At 37.8% G+C, this 15,187-nt stretch overlaps 1 protein-coding gene across 1 annotated transcript; it reads right to left on the bottom strand.

Moving 5' to 3' along the window:
* Positions 1-36: 36 nt before the first annotated feature.
* LOC127646546 (14-3-3 protein beta/alpha-A-like) lies at positions 37-14,338 on the bottom strand. The gene is made up of 6 exons (XM_052130300.1): positions 14,201-14,338; positions 10,674-10,974; positions 8,879-9,002; positions 8,235-8,398; positions 7,895-7,990; positions 37-1,803 (listed from the first exon to the last, which is right to left on the bottom strand). Exons 2-6 carry the CDS (start codon positions 10,965-10,967, stop codon positions 1,747-1,749), a joined length of 735 nt encoding a protein of 244 aa, XP_051986260.1. The 5' UTR covers positions 10,968-10,974; positions 14,201-14,338; the 3' UTR covers positions 37-1,746.
* Between the last annotated feature and the right edge of the window lie 849 nt (positions 14,339-15,187).

The following is a 15,187-nucleotide window of genomic DNA, read 5'->3' as shown; positions in this document are numbered from 1 at the left end:
TGAATATACACCACTGTCAAAAACAATACAGCGAAATTTGGAACTGATAAAACTTTTATTTCACTTTAAATTGTCTTTTACAATTTCCTGATTATAACATGTAAGGTGAAACTAGAACCGTTTTAAAAGACATACACAAATCTAGAATTACGTCAATAACCAGGTTGTATATTTTGTCATTTTTTTTCCTTAAGCTAGTCTAAATTTTCACAACCACGTGCGCGCTAAGCAATGAAACCGTCACAGAAGCTAACTTTAGGCAGAATACTGGTCAGTAAAAACAAAGCAATTGGAGATACCAGATATACAGACAGGCTCGGCTCCACATTCACTACAGTATTTTTTGTAATCAAGCGTAGAATTACTGCCATTTGTAGTAGAGAGATTTGCCATCAGTGCATGAACATTGTCTTCAGCTTGAGACAGATGAGTTCTACACTTAAGTGGAATGTTATGGTGACATGGTATTGTGACACTGAGTGAGGAGCTGCCCCTGTAAATATTTGTTGCCCTTCGAAAGCAACTACCATCTTCACCGTACAAAATTACTGTTCTGCCATATTCAGTCTCAGCTCGTGTTTCGCAGACTTCAAAACCTCCACTTTCTTGCACAAAAATTCAAGTTCTTTCCAGAATTAATCCATGGTTCAGCTTTTGCAGAAACTTTTTTGAAAGTCGTCTCTTTAGCAGGTAAGAACTAGTGAAGGTGTAATTCACATAGGAATGAGTCGAATTATAGGACAAGTATCGACTTCCGAGACGTCCTGTAGGGTCGTTCATATAAGGGTTGAATAATAGTAAAGTGTGTCTTTGCAAGCAGGTTTACTACATTTAGTTTCAAGACAGATTTGTATTTCACCTCTAAAACGGTTTACAATTTTACATCTTTAATAAATGGAGGTGCGAGTTATTCTTGCGCAAAAACATTTAGGGAACAAACGAGGAAAATCGTTTACTGATGTCAAACAGCACCTTTATGTTGACTGCCCCTGAGACAGCACATTAGGATAACTCTCCAGTTTGTTCACGAAAGGTCTAGAATCGTAAAATGTTACGTACTGATGGAATGTTTTACTTTTACTTTAAAGATGTGGAATGGCAAACCTAGAGTCCCTTTTATTTCATTGTTAGCCGTGGATGCCAAATAAAAACGCACATGACAGCAATAATATTAACGCATGTTAGTCAGTGTCACAATACAGCCTGTATCATCCATTCTGTATGAGATTGCAACAGAATTGTACTGCTATTCGTAATGAGTTCGAGTTCATATCCATTAACCACAGGTTATCCAGGAGGAAAAACTAAACGTCACAGTGTTTGTTAAATTAATTGACAGTTTAATAACCTTTTGAATAAAACCAGCAATCGCCAGTACACTATTGGAGAGAATAGAGAAGGGATGGGAACTATAGAGAGGCAGAAGACATACCTTTTAAAAATGTTAGGAGGATTTAGAAGGGGTAGATGGATTTTTTTTAAACCACCATTTAACTCTTTTTGGGGGGCTTCCCCAAAAATACACAAACAAACATGTTTGAGACAATTCAGCCTTTGACTAAACAAACATTACCCTGTCGATCATGGCCTCTTTGAGGAGTACAAACTTGTAGGTCAGGTACAATTGATGCTGCTCGTCATACAGAAAGGTGGATATAGGTGAGGTGGATGGAACAGGGAATTATGGGCTGTAAATGTGAAAGATAAAGAGAGTGTAGGTGGATTTAACAGTGAAGTGCAACGCCTTTAGTTCTCTCCCTCGCCGGCATCCCCCTCGTCACCCTGATTTTCTGACGTCCACAGCTGCAGGAAAGATATGAAAAAGAAATTATGCAATGATCAGTCTAACATGGCGAATTGATTGCAAATTTGCTAATTCATAATCAAAATTGATCTAGACCCAGTGTCCAAAATTAAATTTTGCTTTAAGTAGGAATATCAAAGGAATCAATTGGTACAAGGGGTGCAACTCATCTCACGATTCAATTGACAATACTGAACTCGCTGTTTGGTTCGATTAACCAAGCCTGACGATATATGGGGACTAAAAATCAGCCCAGAACAGGACAATGGTGACACAAAATGGAAATATTAGCTAATAATTCTGCTTGGTAAAAATACAGAATTATATCAGAAACAAATGCTGCTTACACACGGTCATGGATTACCTTTAAAATAGATTTTTCTAAAATAATATTGTTTCTGATTACATCTAAATATTCTTTTCATAAATACATATTTAATGGAAGTACATGCTTATCCAGTTAAATAATAATAATTGACTGATTAAATCAAATTAGACATGACATTTGGATTATATTCCCTCATAGCATTTTTATACATAATTTTCAGCATTATATATAGTAGATTAATATGGCACTATCATTAAACCTCTGTAAACTTTTCTTGTGCAGTCAGAGCAGATCACTCTTGTGCTTATAACAGACATTCAATCCCTCGTGCTGAGAAGGTGTGCCTCTCTCCCTTCTCCTGGTTTCAGTTTCCTCAGATTCAGCCGAACTCATCATACAACACCTGTGCCTGCTTTTAAGATAGTATTTTAGAGCTCCTTGTGTGCAACGAAGAGATTTCCATTTGTACAGTTGAAGTCAGAAGTTTACAAACACTTTAGCCAAATACATTTAAACTCAGTTTTTCCACAATTCCTGACATTTAATAGTAGAAAACATTCCCTGTCTTAGGTCAGTTAGGATCACTTTATTTTAAGAATGTGAAATGTCAGAATAACAGTAGAGAACTATTTGTTTCAGCTTTTATTACTTTCATCACATTCCCAGTGGGTTAGAAGTTAACATACACTTTGTTAGTATTTGGTAGCATTGCCTTTAACTTGTTTAACTTGGGTAAAACTTTTTGGGTAGTAGCCTTCTACAAACTTCTCACAAGAAGTTCATGGAATTTTGGCCCATTCCTCCAGACAGAACTGGTGTAACTGAGTCAGGTTTGTAGGCCCCCTTGCTCACACACACTTTTTCCCAGTTCTGCCCACAAATGTTCTATCGGATTGAGGTCAGGGCTTTGTGATGGCCACTACAATACCTTGACATTGTTGTCCTTAAGCCATTTTGCCACAACTTTGGAGGTACATTGTCCATTTGGAAGACCCATTTGAGAACAAGCTTTAACTTCCTGGCTGATGTCTTGAGATGTTGCTTCAATATATCCACATAATTTTCCTCCCTCATGATGCCATCTATTTTGTGAAGTGCATCAGTACCTCCTGCAGCAAAACACCCCCATGCTTCATGGTTGCGATGGTGTTCTTCGGCTTGCAGCCCTTTTTCCTCCAAACATAATGATGGTCATTAAGGCCAAACAGTACAATTTTTGTTTCATTAGACTAGACGACATTTCTCCAAAAAGTAAGATCTTTGTCCCTATATGCACTTACAAACTGTAGTCTGGCTTTTTTTTTAATGGCAGTTTTGGAGCAGTGGATTTTTCCTTGCTGAGCAGCTTTTCAGATCATGTCGATATAGGGCATGTTTTACTGTGGATATAGATACTTGTCTACTTGTTTCCTCCAGCATCTTCACAATGTCCTTTGCCATTGTTCCGAGATTTATTTGCACGTTTTGCACCAAACTATATTCATCTCTAGGTGACAGACTGCGTCTCCTTCCAGAGCAGTATGAAGGCTTTGTGGTCCCATGTTGTTTATACTTTCAGGCATTTGGAAATTTCTCCCAAGGATGAACCAGACTTTTAGAGGTCCACAATTACTGTCTTGGCTGATTTCTTTTGAGCTTCCCATGATGTCAAGCAAAGAGGCTTTAAAATACATCCACATGTACACCTCTAATTCAGTACACCTCCTATCAGAAGCTAATTGGCTAATTGTCTTGCTTAAAGGCAGTCAACTTTTGACCAACTGGACTTGTGATATAGTGAATTAAAGGGTGAAACAATTTGTCTGCAAACAATAGATGGAAAAATTACTTGTGTCATGCACAAAGTAGATGTCCTAAACAACTTGCCAAAACTATAGTTTGTTAATATGAAATCTGTGGAGTGGTTAAAAAATGAGTTTTAATGACTTCAACCTAAGTGTATGTAAACTTCTGACATCAACTGTATACCCACCTCATGTAGGCATAGGATGTTGTGAATAGTGGATGAAACAGACGCTAACATAATAATAAAAAAAAAAGTCCCATTTCTACGATGTGAATCACATTTTTTTTAACCGCGATCATATCGTACTATGATAAACTGTTACACCCCTTATTGGTAACCTTGTGATTTAATTACATTCCAGTGAGTCACACTTCCAAAATAATTCTCAATCAGTGTAAATCTAGTCAACGAAATCACTGACAAAAAACATCTGTTGACAAAGGTTTTTTTTAATCAACAAAAGACAAGACGAAAAAGGCACATCATAAAGATAATTAAATGATTTTATTAAAGCATACTATTGACAAAAATACGAAAGAAAAAATATCCTGCAAAATAATAAGTGCAAACAAAAACATCTGTTTACAGAAGAACATATTAAATATGATTCATCTAATACAATTTTCTAGTATGTTGAGGATTTCCGCTTGAACTGCGTGATTTGAACGCGCCAACATCGGCAAAATGAACCGCTTTAAAATGGGTTAATTACCTCCAACACATCCTGTTTATACACAAGATTAATCACCATCCTTGCAACATATATGTAATATTACAACTAACACCTTCACAGTGAAGCAAACAAGGTGAACTTGAACTAAATTACACGCTAGTCAGAATATGCATAATTTGAGAGGCGTAAACACTGATTCTGTAAGAAACAGGCAGCACACAATGCATTATCTTTTCTTGGATAATTAAATAAGTCTCTTAAGAATGAACAATTCAGAATACAGTGGTCCAACTTCTAAAAAGTATCTAATCGTTCAGTATATTCATTATTATTTCTGGAGCTCAGGTTTTTCCACAACAAGGACAGTATTTATATTAACATGTTTGATACATGTTCACATTAGAAAATGTTTATACATTTTTTTTTCGAAAATGTTTGATTTAATTAAAGTTGTCTTTTACAGTTTGCAACTTTTTTTGTCCATTATGCACATCAACTAAAATATATTATTCTCGTTGACTAAAATTATATGTAATTTTCGTCAGAGTAAAACATACTGACAAATTTTAAAGGATATTTTCATCAAAAGACTAACACAAAAATAATTCTCGATGCACCTAAAATTTTCCACCTAAAGCCTAGGGGTGCACATCTTTGAGTTAATGAATCTGTTCCAAAATATCATGAATCTGACCACACGATAGAAATAAGCAGGTATAACAATCTAGTATCAGTGGCTTTAATTCAGTTTAAATGAAAAGAAACCAAATCAAAGTGACCTTAAACTTTCAATATCAATCAGTGCATGTATTTATTTTATTTGTTTTGGTGGCAGTGCATGAGAATCATTAACTTTCAAGTGTAGCATATTGTGTTTCAATTGAGATCCCTGTGTAACAGTGTTTCCTGCTGCGCTGTTGACAAAACATGCGTTTTAATCCGGTTCGAGCCAGTCCTTTATAAATTGCTCCAAATGATTTGAAATTAAGTAATATCTGTTTTGTGAAAAAAGTTGGAGTTGTAACTTGTCACAATGAGTAGTTAAACTCATGATATTTGAATTTTATATATATATATTATAAAAAAGGAATTCTGTGTAAAATACTCCTGATATTATTCCCTTAAAATATAGTGTATGAGGCCAGTTTTTAGTTTGTTGTTTTCTTAAATAGTTATTCATTTAAAATTCTGAATTGATCCAGAATTATTTCAGAAAGAATCATGATGCATTGGTGAATTGTACGGAGCCCTCAAGTGACCTGTGCAAAAAAAATAATAAATATATATATATATATATATATATATATATATATATATATATATATATATAGTCTAGCACTATTATATATTACAAAAAAAAAAGAACGTATTATGTAGGACTATCTGTGTTCGCTTGGTGCTCCATTTAATCCATATTATTCAAATTGAGGATTTTGTTTGAGAATATTTTAGGGTGATGACGCCATAAAATATGACGACAGACATTAGAAGCTTCATTCTAAAACCTCAATAGAAGTTTCGAATGTAAATATGACATGACATTTGGTACAGTCTAGTATGAACGGTCAGAATGACCGCTATGGCCATTCTAGTAGATATAGAATTCCGGTAGTTCTAGTGTTAAATGCAAGTACAAGTCTATTGCTTGATTAGTGTCCTTTGGAAGATCAAAGCGTGTCTCAGCCATGACAGTATTACAAATGTCATAGACAGTAATGTCTTTGTATTGAAGTTTAAAATATATCTCTATAAATTCATGAGCGTCCATGCTCTCAGTATCTTTGAGTAAATGAATGATGGCAATGACACAATCGGAAAAGAGCTACACACACCGGAAACTGTAACGCGTGCGCACGCGAAAGTCTCTTTGATTTTTTTTTTTTTTGCACTGGTCACTTCGGGGGCTCCATAGAATTGAATCCCACACCACCACTTTTTAGGCTCAATGTCTCACACAGCATCAAATATGTGCTAGTCTTTGTCTCTTTGTAAAAACTGCACATGTAATGAATACGTCATGACATATTGTGATTTTTGTTCCTAACATATTCAGTTCGGTGGAATATTCCACATGAGTAGGGCTGGGTATCGAGTTCGATACATTTTAGGCACCGACCAAATTTCCTCTTAAGTATTTAGTATCAAAAAATGTCTTGTCGTTTGGTAACAAATTTTGATACCTACAGGGTTAATCTAGTCAACGTCAGTAATAAGCATGTAGCATGTGAGATGTGCCCAAATCTCACAGTGCCGGTGATTGGCTGCGTTTAGGCATCAAGGAAAATCACTAGTTTACGCCGGTTATGCCCAGAGATGCGGCTCACACGTGAGGCTTTAGTGTGTATGCGTCTCAACCCCCATAGATGGAAAAGATCAGAAGTGTGGCTACATTTCACCAGGCTCGATGCCAACAGCGCGTGATGCAATATTTGCTGCCAAGACCGGCAACACGACAAAACTGATGAAGCACTTGACAGTGCACTGAATAAACTTAAAGACCAGAAAGTTGCTCCATCTTCGACTGCGAGAAGACCAAGCCGGTGCAGTCATCCTCTCAGCGTCCTCCTGCCACAGAGCTCCCTTCAACATGCCCCCCAAGAGTCCTCCAAAACTACTGATGAATGCAGCGGCACTATGACTATGACTCCGACAGGTAGGTTAACATTAAGCAAACAAACCAACAAACAAAATCAGCTAACTTGTAGTGGTACATGCTTGTGTACTTGTTAAATTAAAATGTCTGTGCACGGTGACAGAGTCCTATAAACTGGGACCTACGTAACTTTAGATATTGTTTGGATGTATGGCTATAGACAGCTAGCTAAATCGATGCTAAAAATGCTATAAGGTTGACAGTAACGGATCAAGTTTAACTCACATTAAACTAGTTATCTTGTTAAACCGTACTTATCCTTAGGGTTGTCTGAATTAACAGTTTAGTTTTCTTGTTTTATTTTTCCTCTTCACATTAATGTTATAGCCTCTGCCCGTGCCGACCCTGGCATGATGAGACCAGAAGGCTCAAGAGATGAGTTTTTGAGTCTGTAAAAAAAGTCAACAAACTGAAAAAATAAAACCAAAGTTTTTTTGAGGTAATAACGGTTTCATAAAATTGGTATTGACATTTTTTGAACGATACCCAGCCTTAGTTTTGGAGAAAAACTAAGAAATCTTTAAGCATCCAAGATAACCTTCTGATGGTAAATGTTATTTTTAATCAGTCATTGGCAAGTATTCATTTTTTACCCTTTTTAGACCCAAGAAACTTGCCCAGGTTTAACAAAAAGTAAACTTAGTACTTACAGTGAGGTTGTCCCTTAGTAACTGCATGATCAGAGTGCTGTCTTTGTAAGAGTCCTCGTTCAAGGTGTCCAGCTCAGCAATTGCTTCATCGAAAGCCTGATGTGAAGGTAAAACAAGAGGGTCACATCTTCTGTTTAAAGGATCCCTTTTCTTCTTGTATACTGGAAACCCTAGCACACTTCAAATATGCACTGCAGTATGTAGAATAAACCAATTTAGTATTCCCAAAACAAATTTTAACAACATTCACAGAATGTTGCATAAATCAGCCCAGATGAAAATTGAAATAGAGTATCATGTATCCTCAAAACTAGCAGAGATGAATAGATATTTCTCTAACCGTCTTTGCCAAACTGCAGGCCTGCTCTGGGGTGTTGAGAATTTCATAGTAGAAGACAGAGAAGTTGAGAGCTAGACCCAGCCTGATGGGGTGTGTTGGCTGCATTTCTTGCTTGCTGATCTCAAACGCTTCCTTGTATGCCTGCTGAGAGTTGTCCACTGTGGCTGTTGATTTGATAAGACAATTTTAAGAATGTAACATTACTGCTATCAAACAAATACTGTATTTGAAATATTATAAAACTCTGTGATTCTGAAGAATGATAGATAAATGGCAGATTAATCAACCAATATCTGGACAATATTTTGAGGTTATCAGCATTGCCGGAGAACTGTGTCTGATTTAGAGAAGTGGTATTTCCCCAACAGCATTAACGGGTTCTGTACACTTTCAAATATTTTCAAGTGAATTTTGTGTAAAAAAATATTTTGTTGAAATGTTAAAAACAAATGTGTACATTAAGCTTTTGTTAAATTGTTTAAATATTGTCTTTATATGTTATACCCTGACCTCTTCATCTGGGCATTGGCAATTATAATAAAACACTTTTAAAAAACAACCACAAATCATGAAGATCTCAGCAATGCTCATGTCATTTCTCTTGAAGAGAATGTCCACACCCTTAACAAATAAAATGAGCTCACTTTTCTTTGAGTCACCAGATGCAACCTCGGACAGGTATCTGTAGTAGTCTCCTTTCATTTTCAGGTAGAAGACTTTGCTTTCTGCCTGGCTAGCATTAGCAATGAGGAATTTGTCCAGGAGATTCTAAGAGAACAGAGGAAAAACTGATGTCAAGTTATAGTAACAGAAAGTTACAAGATCAACTTTATAAAACAGAACTTTCCGGTTGCTTGTAAGTATTGCCTTAAGTTGCTACTAGTTTTACCTCAATTCTCTAACTGTGCACTTTACAGAGTCTTAAAGAGATAGTTCATCCAAAAAAGACAATTCTCTCATCATTTACTCACCCTCATGCCATCCCATGTTTGTATGACTTTCTATCTTGAGCAGAACACAAACGTCGATTTTTAGAAGAATATCTCGGCTTTGTAGGTCCATAAAATGCATTTGAATGGGTGCCACATTTTTTAAACTCCACAAAGCACATATAGACATCATAAAAGCAATCCATATGACTCTAGTGGTTTAATTAATGTCTTCTGAAGCGAAATGCTTCAGAAGACAAAAAGTAAGGACTTTTTTTTTTTACAGAAAAAAAAAGTGTCGAGGTGACAGACTCTCGCATGACATAAGCGAGAAATAACGTGTGAAATAATACGGAAGCGCTGTGTTGCCTACATAAGAGTAGCACAGATATTCACACACAGTTGCCTTATTCGGCTAGTCTGGATATGTCAACAGCGGCGCCATCTTGGAACAGTCAACAAGGAGAGTTGTTTGAAACAGTTTGAATGCAAGTGAATGGAGGAGATGCCTCCTTGCTCAGACCACTGCATGATCTGCTTTTGTGTGGAAACAGTCTCGCGGTCCATAAGAACAGCTGCTAAAAAGGTATGTTCAAATTAATATCTATACAGGGGAGGCTTAAGTGCTTGCATCAAGTGAAGAGGCAGTTTGAACTATATTCAACCTAGTCAACAAACTGGCTGGAAGTGAACATATTTAGATAAAAAAATAATAATAATAATAATAATAATAATAAAACATTGATGCATTTCTTATACACCTTGTGTTTCTCTTCAGAAGACATTAATTAATCCACTGGAGTTGTATGGATTTATTTTATGCTGCCTTTAAAAGCTTTTTGGACATTAAATGCTTTTGGTCACCATTCACTTGCATTGTAAGGACCTACAGAGCTGAAAAATTTGAAAACTCTTAATTTGCGTTCTGCCGAAAAGCCATCCTAGATATGTATGCCTGAGTAAATGATGAGAATGTAAATTTTTGGCTGAACTATCCCAATAAAACATTTTGTATGTGTTGCTTGTGGCTATTGTTGTTGTCTGTACGGTCTCCAAATGCACTAAGAAAAGTCCCTTGTATACTTTATACTTGGTGAATAAATAAATTGAAATGTAATTAAATGGATAGAGGTTATAAAAAAACTATTCATATACAGACCAAATCACTAATGAACATTCACTTTCTGACCAATTTGTGAACAAGATCTAAAGATTCATTGAAAAGAACGTTCTGCTACAATATCACTATTGAACCTAGTTTTCCTCTAGTCTACACAAGAGAAATGTTCTGGTTGATGAAACATTTAAGAGCAGAACTCTTCAAATGTATATTCACTATATAAATTTCCACAACTTTTTCAGAACCGGAAAACACTCATTTAAAACTCCCTGCTATGGAACCCATGCATTTATGTAATTTCAGACTCATGTTTCCACATTAAATGAGAGTTAAACAGGCCTAACACATTTTCTCCATCTATCTCTCATTCCCACATGTCCCGTCTCTCACCAAAACATCATTGCAGATGTCCTGAAGCTCGGCCTCAATCTTCACACGGTATTCGCGCGCCATCTGCTGTTTCTTCTCATTGCCCTCCGTTTTCTGCTCGATGCTGGAGATCACCCGCCAGGATGACCGGCGGGCACCTACAACGTTCTTGTAGGCCACGGAGAGCAGGTTGCGCTCTTCATTGGATAGCTCACCACCTCCCTCTGTGACGGCCTTCATGGAAGCAGCCATGTCATCGTAACGCTCCGCCTGCTCAGAGAGCTTAGCCTTCTGCACTAGATCGCTCTTGTCCATGATGTGACTGCATTGGAAAGGGGAAGAGTGTACAGTTAGAAAACTTCAAATAGTTTCATTAATCTGCTACATTCTTTAATCCCTGGTAAAGTTTGGTTTTGACTTAGCAGGGTTGGCTGACCTCCTTTTGTTGTAAAGAGGTCAACCTATAAGTTGGTGACTACTTTGACCTGCACTAGATACTATTATTACATTTGGGTCTTACACAGATTGAAGTCATACCAAAGGCTACTCAGGGCGCTCATAAATGACTAATCGCACCCAATGAAAAGGCATGTATGTTTTCTTTTTAAAATTCTATTCTGTTCACTTTGTGTAGGTCATTCAAAGAGGAGGCTGTTCATCTACATCGATTAATCACATAATCACTCTATAAAATTAAACAAGGCATTACGCAGACAAAACATGACTCCAAAACATCAAGACCAAAGTATCATCGTTTCTTTAAAAGAAGTTTAGCTCAATCAACAAAATCTGAGAATTGCTATAGATTACCACAGGAAAGTAAAAACAAGCTAAAATTGTATTTGCATTTACGCACTTACAATGGAAGTCGATGAGGCAAAGCATTTGAGATGCCTTAAATGGGAAAAGCATAGCTTGTATCCTTGTTTAAGATCTTCGCCCATACAAAATTGTGTTTTACGAGCTATGAATCTGTCCAAATTGAACTTCTGGTTAGGTCTTGTGAGGGTAGATGTTTCACCCTTTTTGGTATACTTGTGCATTTCATGCAAAATTGCACAGGTTTACTGGCTTTAGGAGTTGACAAATTTAATATAATATTCCTCCGATAACTTTGGCCAGTGATTTTCACACTAGCCTCATGTTGACTTTAAAGTCTTGTGGCTAAAGCTTCCAAAAGACGTGTGTTTAACATAAATCCTGATGTCTTGCCCCATAGACTTCCACTGAAAGTGCATTTTTGCAAACACATTTGCTAGATTTTTTTCAAACTGAGGGACGAGGCCAAATTAACATAAGTGGTAATCGACAGCACTTATGAATGAATGTTACATTGCACTCAAAGCGCTTTACATAGTGAACAGGGGACTCTCCTCAACCACCACCAGCGTGCCGCATCCACCTGGATGATGCCATAGCAGCGACACCAGCTTTTGGTGGAGAGGAGAGAGTGGAGCGATAGAGCCAATTAGTGGACAGGGATTATTAGGAGGCCATGACTGAAAAGGGCCAGTGGGGGTTGGGGGGGGGAGAGAGATTTAGCCAGGATACCGGGGTTACACCCCCTACTCTTTTCGAGACATGTCCTGGGATTTTTAATGACCACAGAGAGGCAGGTTTAGTGTCTCATCCGAAAGACGGTGCCTTTTTACAGTATAGTGTTCCCATCGCTATACTGGGGCATTAGGACCTACACAGTCTGCAAGGTGAGCACCCCCTGCTGGACTTCCTAATACCACTTCGAGCAACAACCTTAGTTCTCCCAAGAAGTCTCCCATCCAGGTACTGACCAGGCTCAGCCCTGTTTATCTTCTGTAGGCAACCAGTCTTGAACTACAGGTATGGCTGCTGAAAATTAGCATGCTAACAGTACATTTAAACCATTTTTAAAAACGAGATTTCATTGGAATTTATGCTTATTTTGGCATACAATGTTTTTATGTGCAATAAACCAGGTTCACCCACACAATGATATTTGTACATGTCTTTTAACCTCAAAAGGTTAAACTTAAAATATTTCAATATTTCAGTGATCAAAATGCAAAATATGCAGAAAACACAGGACACGTGATTCATCCGATTTGAAACTGCAATGAGAATTCAGCAAAAGTGCTCAAAATGGCAAACTTGCCCTCTAGTACTTCACAAATGTTCTTTGTTAAACATGACGTCATTACTCAGCTCATATTTATAGCTCGGCGTTCTAGTATGATGCAGTAGGTTTGTCATTTCTGGAGTGCCACAGTCACTCAATTAAAAAGTAGGTAAAAAAAATATTATTTTTTTTAAAACATCCATGAGCTTATCCAACTCTCAAAATTGTGACCGGTCAAAGTCTGGATCTCCTATCATTAAAACACATGGGGCTAGAAGCCGGACGCATCAACATTATTCAAATTGAATCGAAGTTCTCCAAACAGACAGATAAGCCTCTAGTCTAAACGGCAGGTTAATAGTAGATTTATTCATTTTGTCCGCCTACCATGAAGCAAGGTCATTATATGCAAATGCAACTTAGCTTTAAGGAAATCTGGATTCCTTGAAGCCGTATTGGGGATCTTAACTCTCTCTAGCATTTCCAGCTATGGATACATGACTAAGTGCCATGATCTCTCCGCCTGAGCCCAGCCAGCTCTTATCCGAGCCCGAAGCACAGGTAACGGTGTCGGGCGAGTAAACACAGCGCGTTCGGTTCCACTAGAACGAAACACATCTGTGTCAGCTAGCCAATCGGCTGCCTAATGTGATTAAAGTGCCTTGGAGTAACAGTAAAATGTCTTAGTTTGATACTGTAGTACATGACATAAGCAGGTGTCTAATTAAATCGACTTAAAAAGGCGTGTCACACTGACTAAACGGCGTTCAGGCCCTCACGGCGCGTCCTGACAACAAGGCGATGATAATTCGTGAATTTAACTTATCCAGCTCCAACATATTGTGTCATTAACTTAGTTTAAATGTCGTTCAATTATTAATTTAAGTAATGTATGGCACCGAACCTCGCTGATACAACACTGCAGCATATACACTAGCTTATAGCTCACGCTAACAGGGTTAGCATCCAATGCAACGCCCTCTCACTAACATTCCCTTGTGGAATTTACTCGGACGCGCCGCCTCACGTGGAACATTCTAGCCGAATTCATTTCTAGCGGTAATTGCTGGCAATTCATCGTCACGCGCGCGTTTTACTTCTGAAGTGTATTGTATTATTACACTCGTTAGCCTGTTAGCTTGCACGACGCCCGGGTATTGAATAGACGCGTGAGGTGCTGGTCGTTCCTCTCGTAGAGATGAGGCTCGTTTAACGCTGTAGCAAGCTGGTTATGCTCTTATATAATAGCCGAGCGGGAAGCGCGCGCTGCGAATATAAATCGGAAAGAAATCGGGAATATTCGTTATTCATCCCCGCCTCGGCCTAAATCCTTGTCCCGAGCCCCAAACCACAATAGACACCTTCCGCCATTGACAATGATGAGGGGGGACTTACACGAGTTATAACACAGCAGAATGCATTCATAGTAGGTTTAATGGGCAATGTAACTCACATTTAAATATATATCGAGTCCTGATTTGTGTCTCTTAACGATGGGGGTATCAAGCCGTCCTCCGTTTCGCTGCTCGGGGTATTCAGGGCAGTACCACTTCCGCTTGCGCTGACACTTCCGCTTCCTCTAACCTCCCCCCAGTCAGTACCCATGGTAACATCTACCCGGGGTTTCCTACACTGTTTTACAGGGTCGCTTACGTCACAAGGACCATGGTAACCAAATCGTACATGACGTGGTTAGTCACCATAGCAACCGTTGCCAGAAGGCGCTGGAGGCATGCTGAATGCAATTGGCAGAACAACAAGAAAATAATAATACTGCCCATGAGTCATGTTTACCCTCTCTGAAGGAGATAAACTGTCTAATCATGCATGGTTATCGTACTACTGTAAGAGAGAGTGTTTCGTTTTAGGCAAGGCAAACAGGAATATCGGCCTACTTCCTAACTTCAACCTCAAATCTCAGGCCTGTTCTTTATCAGTTACAAAAAAATAATTTTCACCTCCTCCCTTCCTCTTCATTGACTTACCATTCCTTGAAGCCTCTTTTTTTGGGGGGGTTATGTTAAAGGTGCACTTGGTCATTTTTTCCTAATTTAAAAAAGTTTAAGAAAAAGTTAAAACATGAATTGTAATTTTGAAATACATGTAGGAAATCATGACCACTCACCGTCTTATCAGTAACCTTATAAAAGCTGTTTTATTCTTCATGCAGAGGGATTTGACACAATATTTGGGTTGTTTTCCCTATGCCTACCACAGATAATATTGGGTCTGAGATTAATAAATGTTTACTGCCCAATAAGGTCAAGGAAATTAATTATAATGTGTTGCATATATATGATCCCTGCCAGCTTTTCCTTAAAACAAATTTAAATAAATTGAAGGTAGTCATCTCACCGCAATGTTCTTTTTGTCATCTTATATTGGAAACTTTTATAAAAAATGTTTGCACCTGTAAGTATAAAGACTTCTGGACCCAGGT

The sequence above is a fragment of the Xyrauchen texanus genome, chromosome 7, assembly GCF_025860055.1.
Source record: "Xyrauchen texanus isolate HMW12.3.18 chromosome 7, RBS_HiC_50CHRs, whole genome shotgun sequence".
In the NCBI taxonomy this organism is placed as follows: domain Eukaryota; kingdom Metazoa; phylum Chordata; class Actinopteri; order Cypriniformes; family Catostomidae; genus Xyrauchen; species Xyrauchen texanus.
Note: the sequence above shows the minus strand (reverse complement) of the source record. Positions and strands in the feature narration are given on the sequence as shown.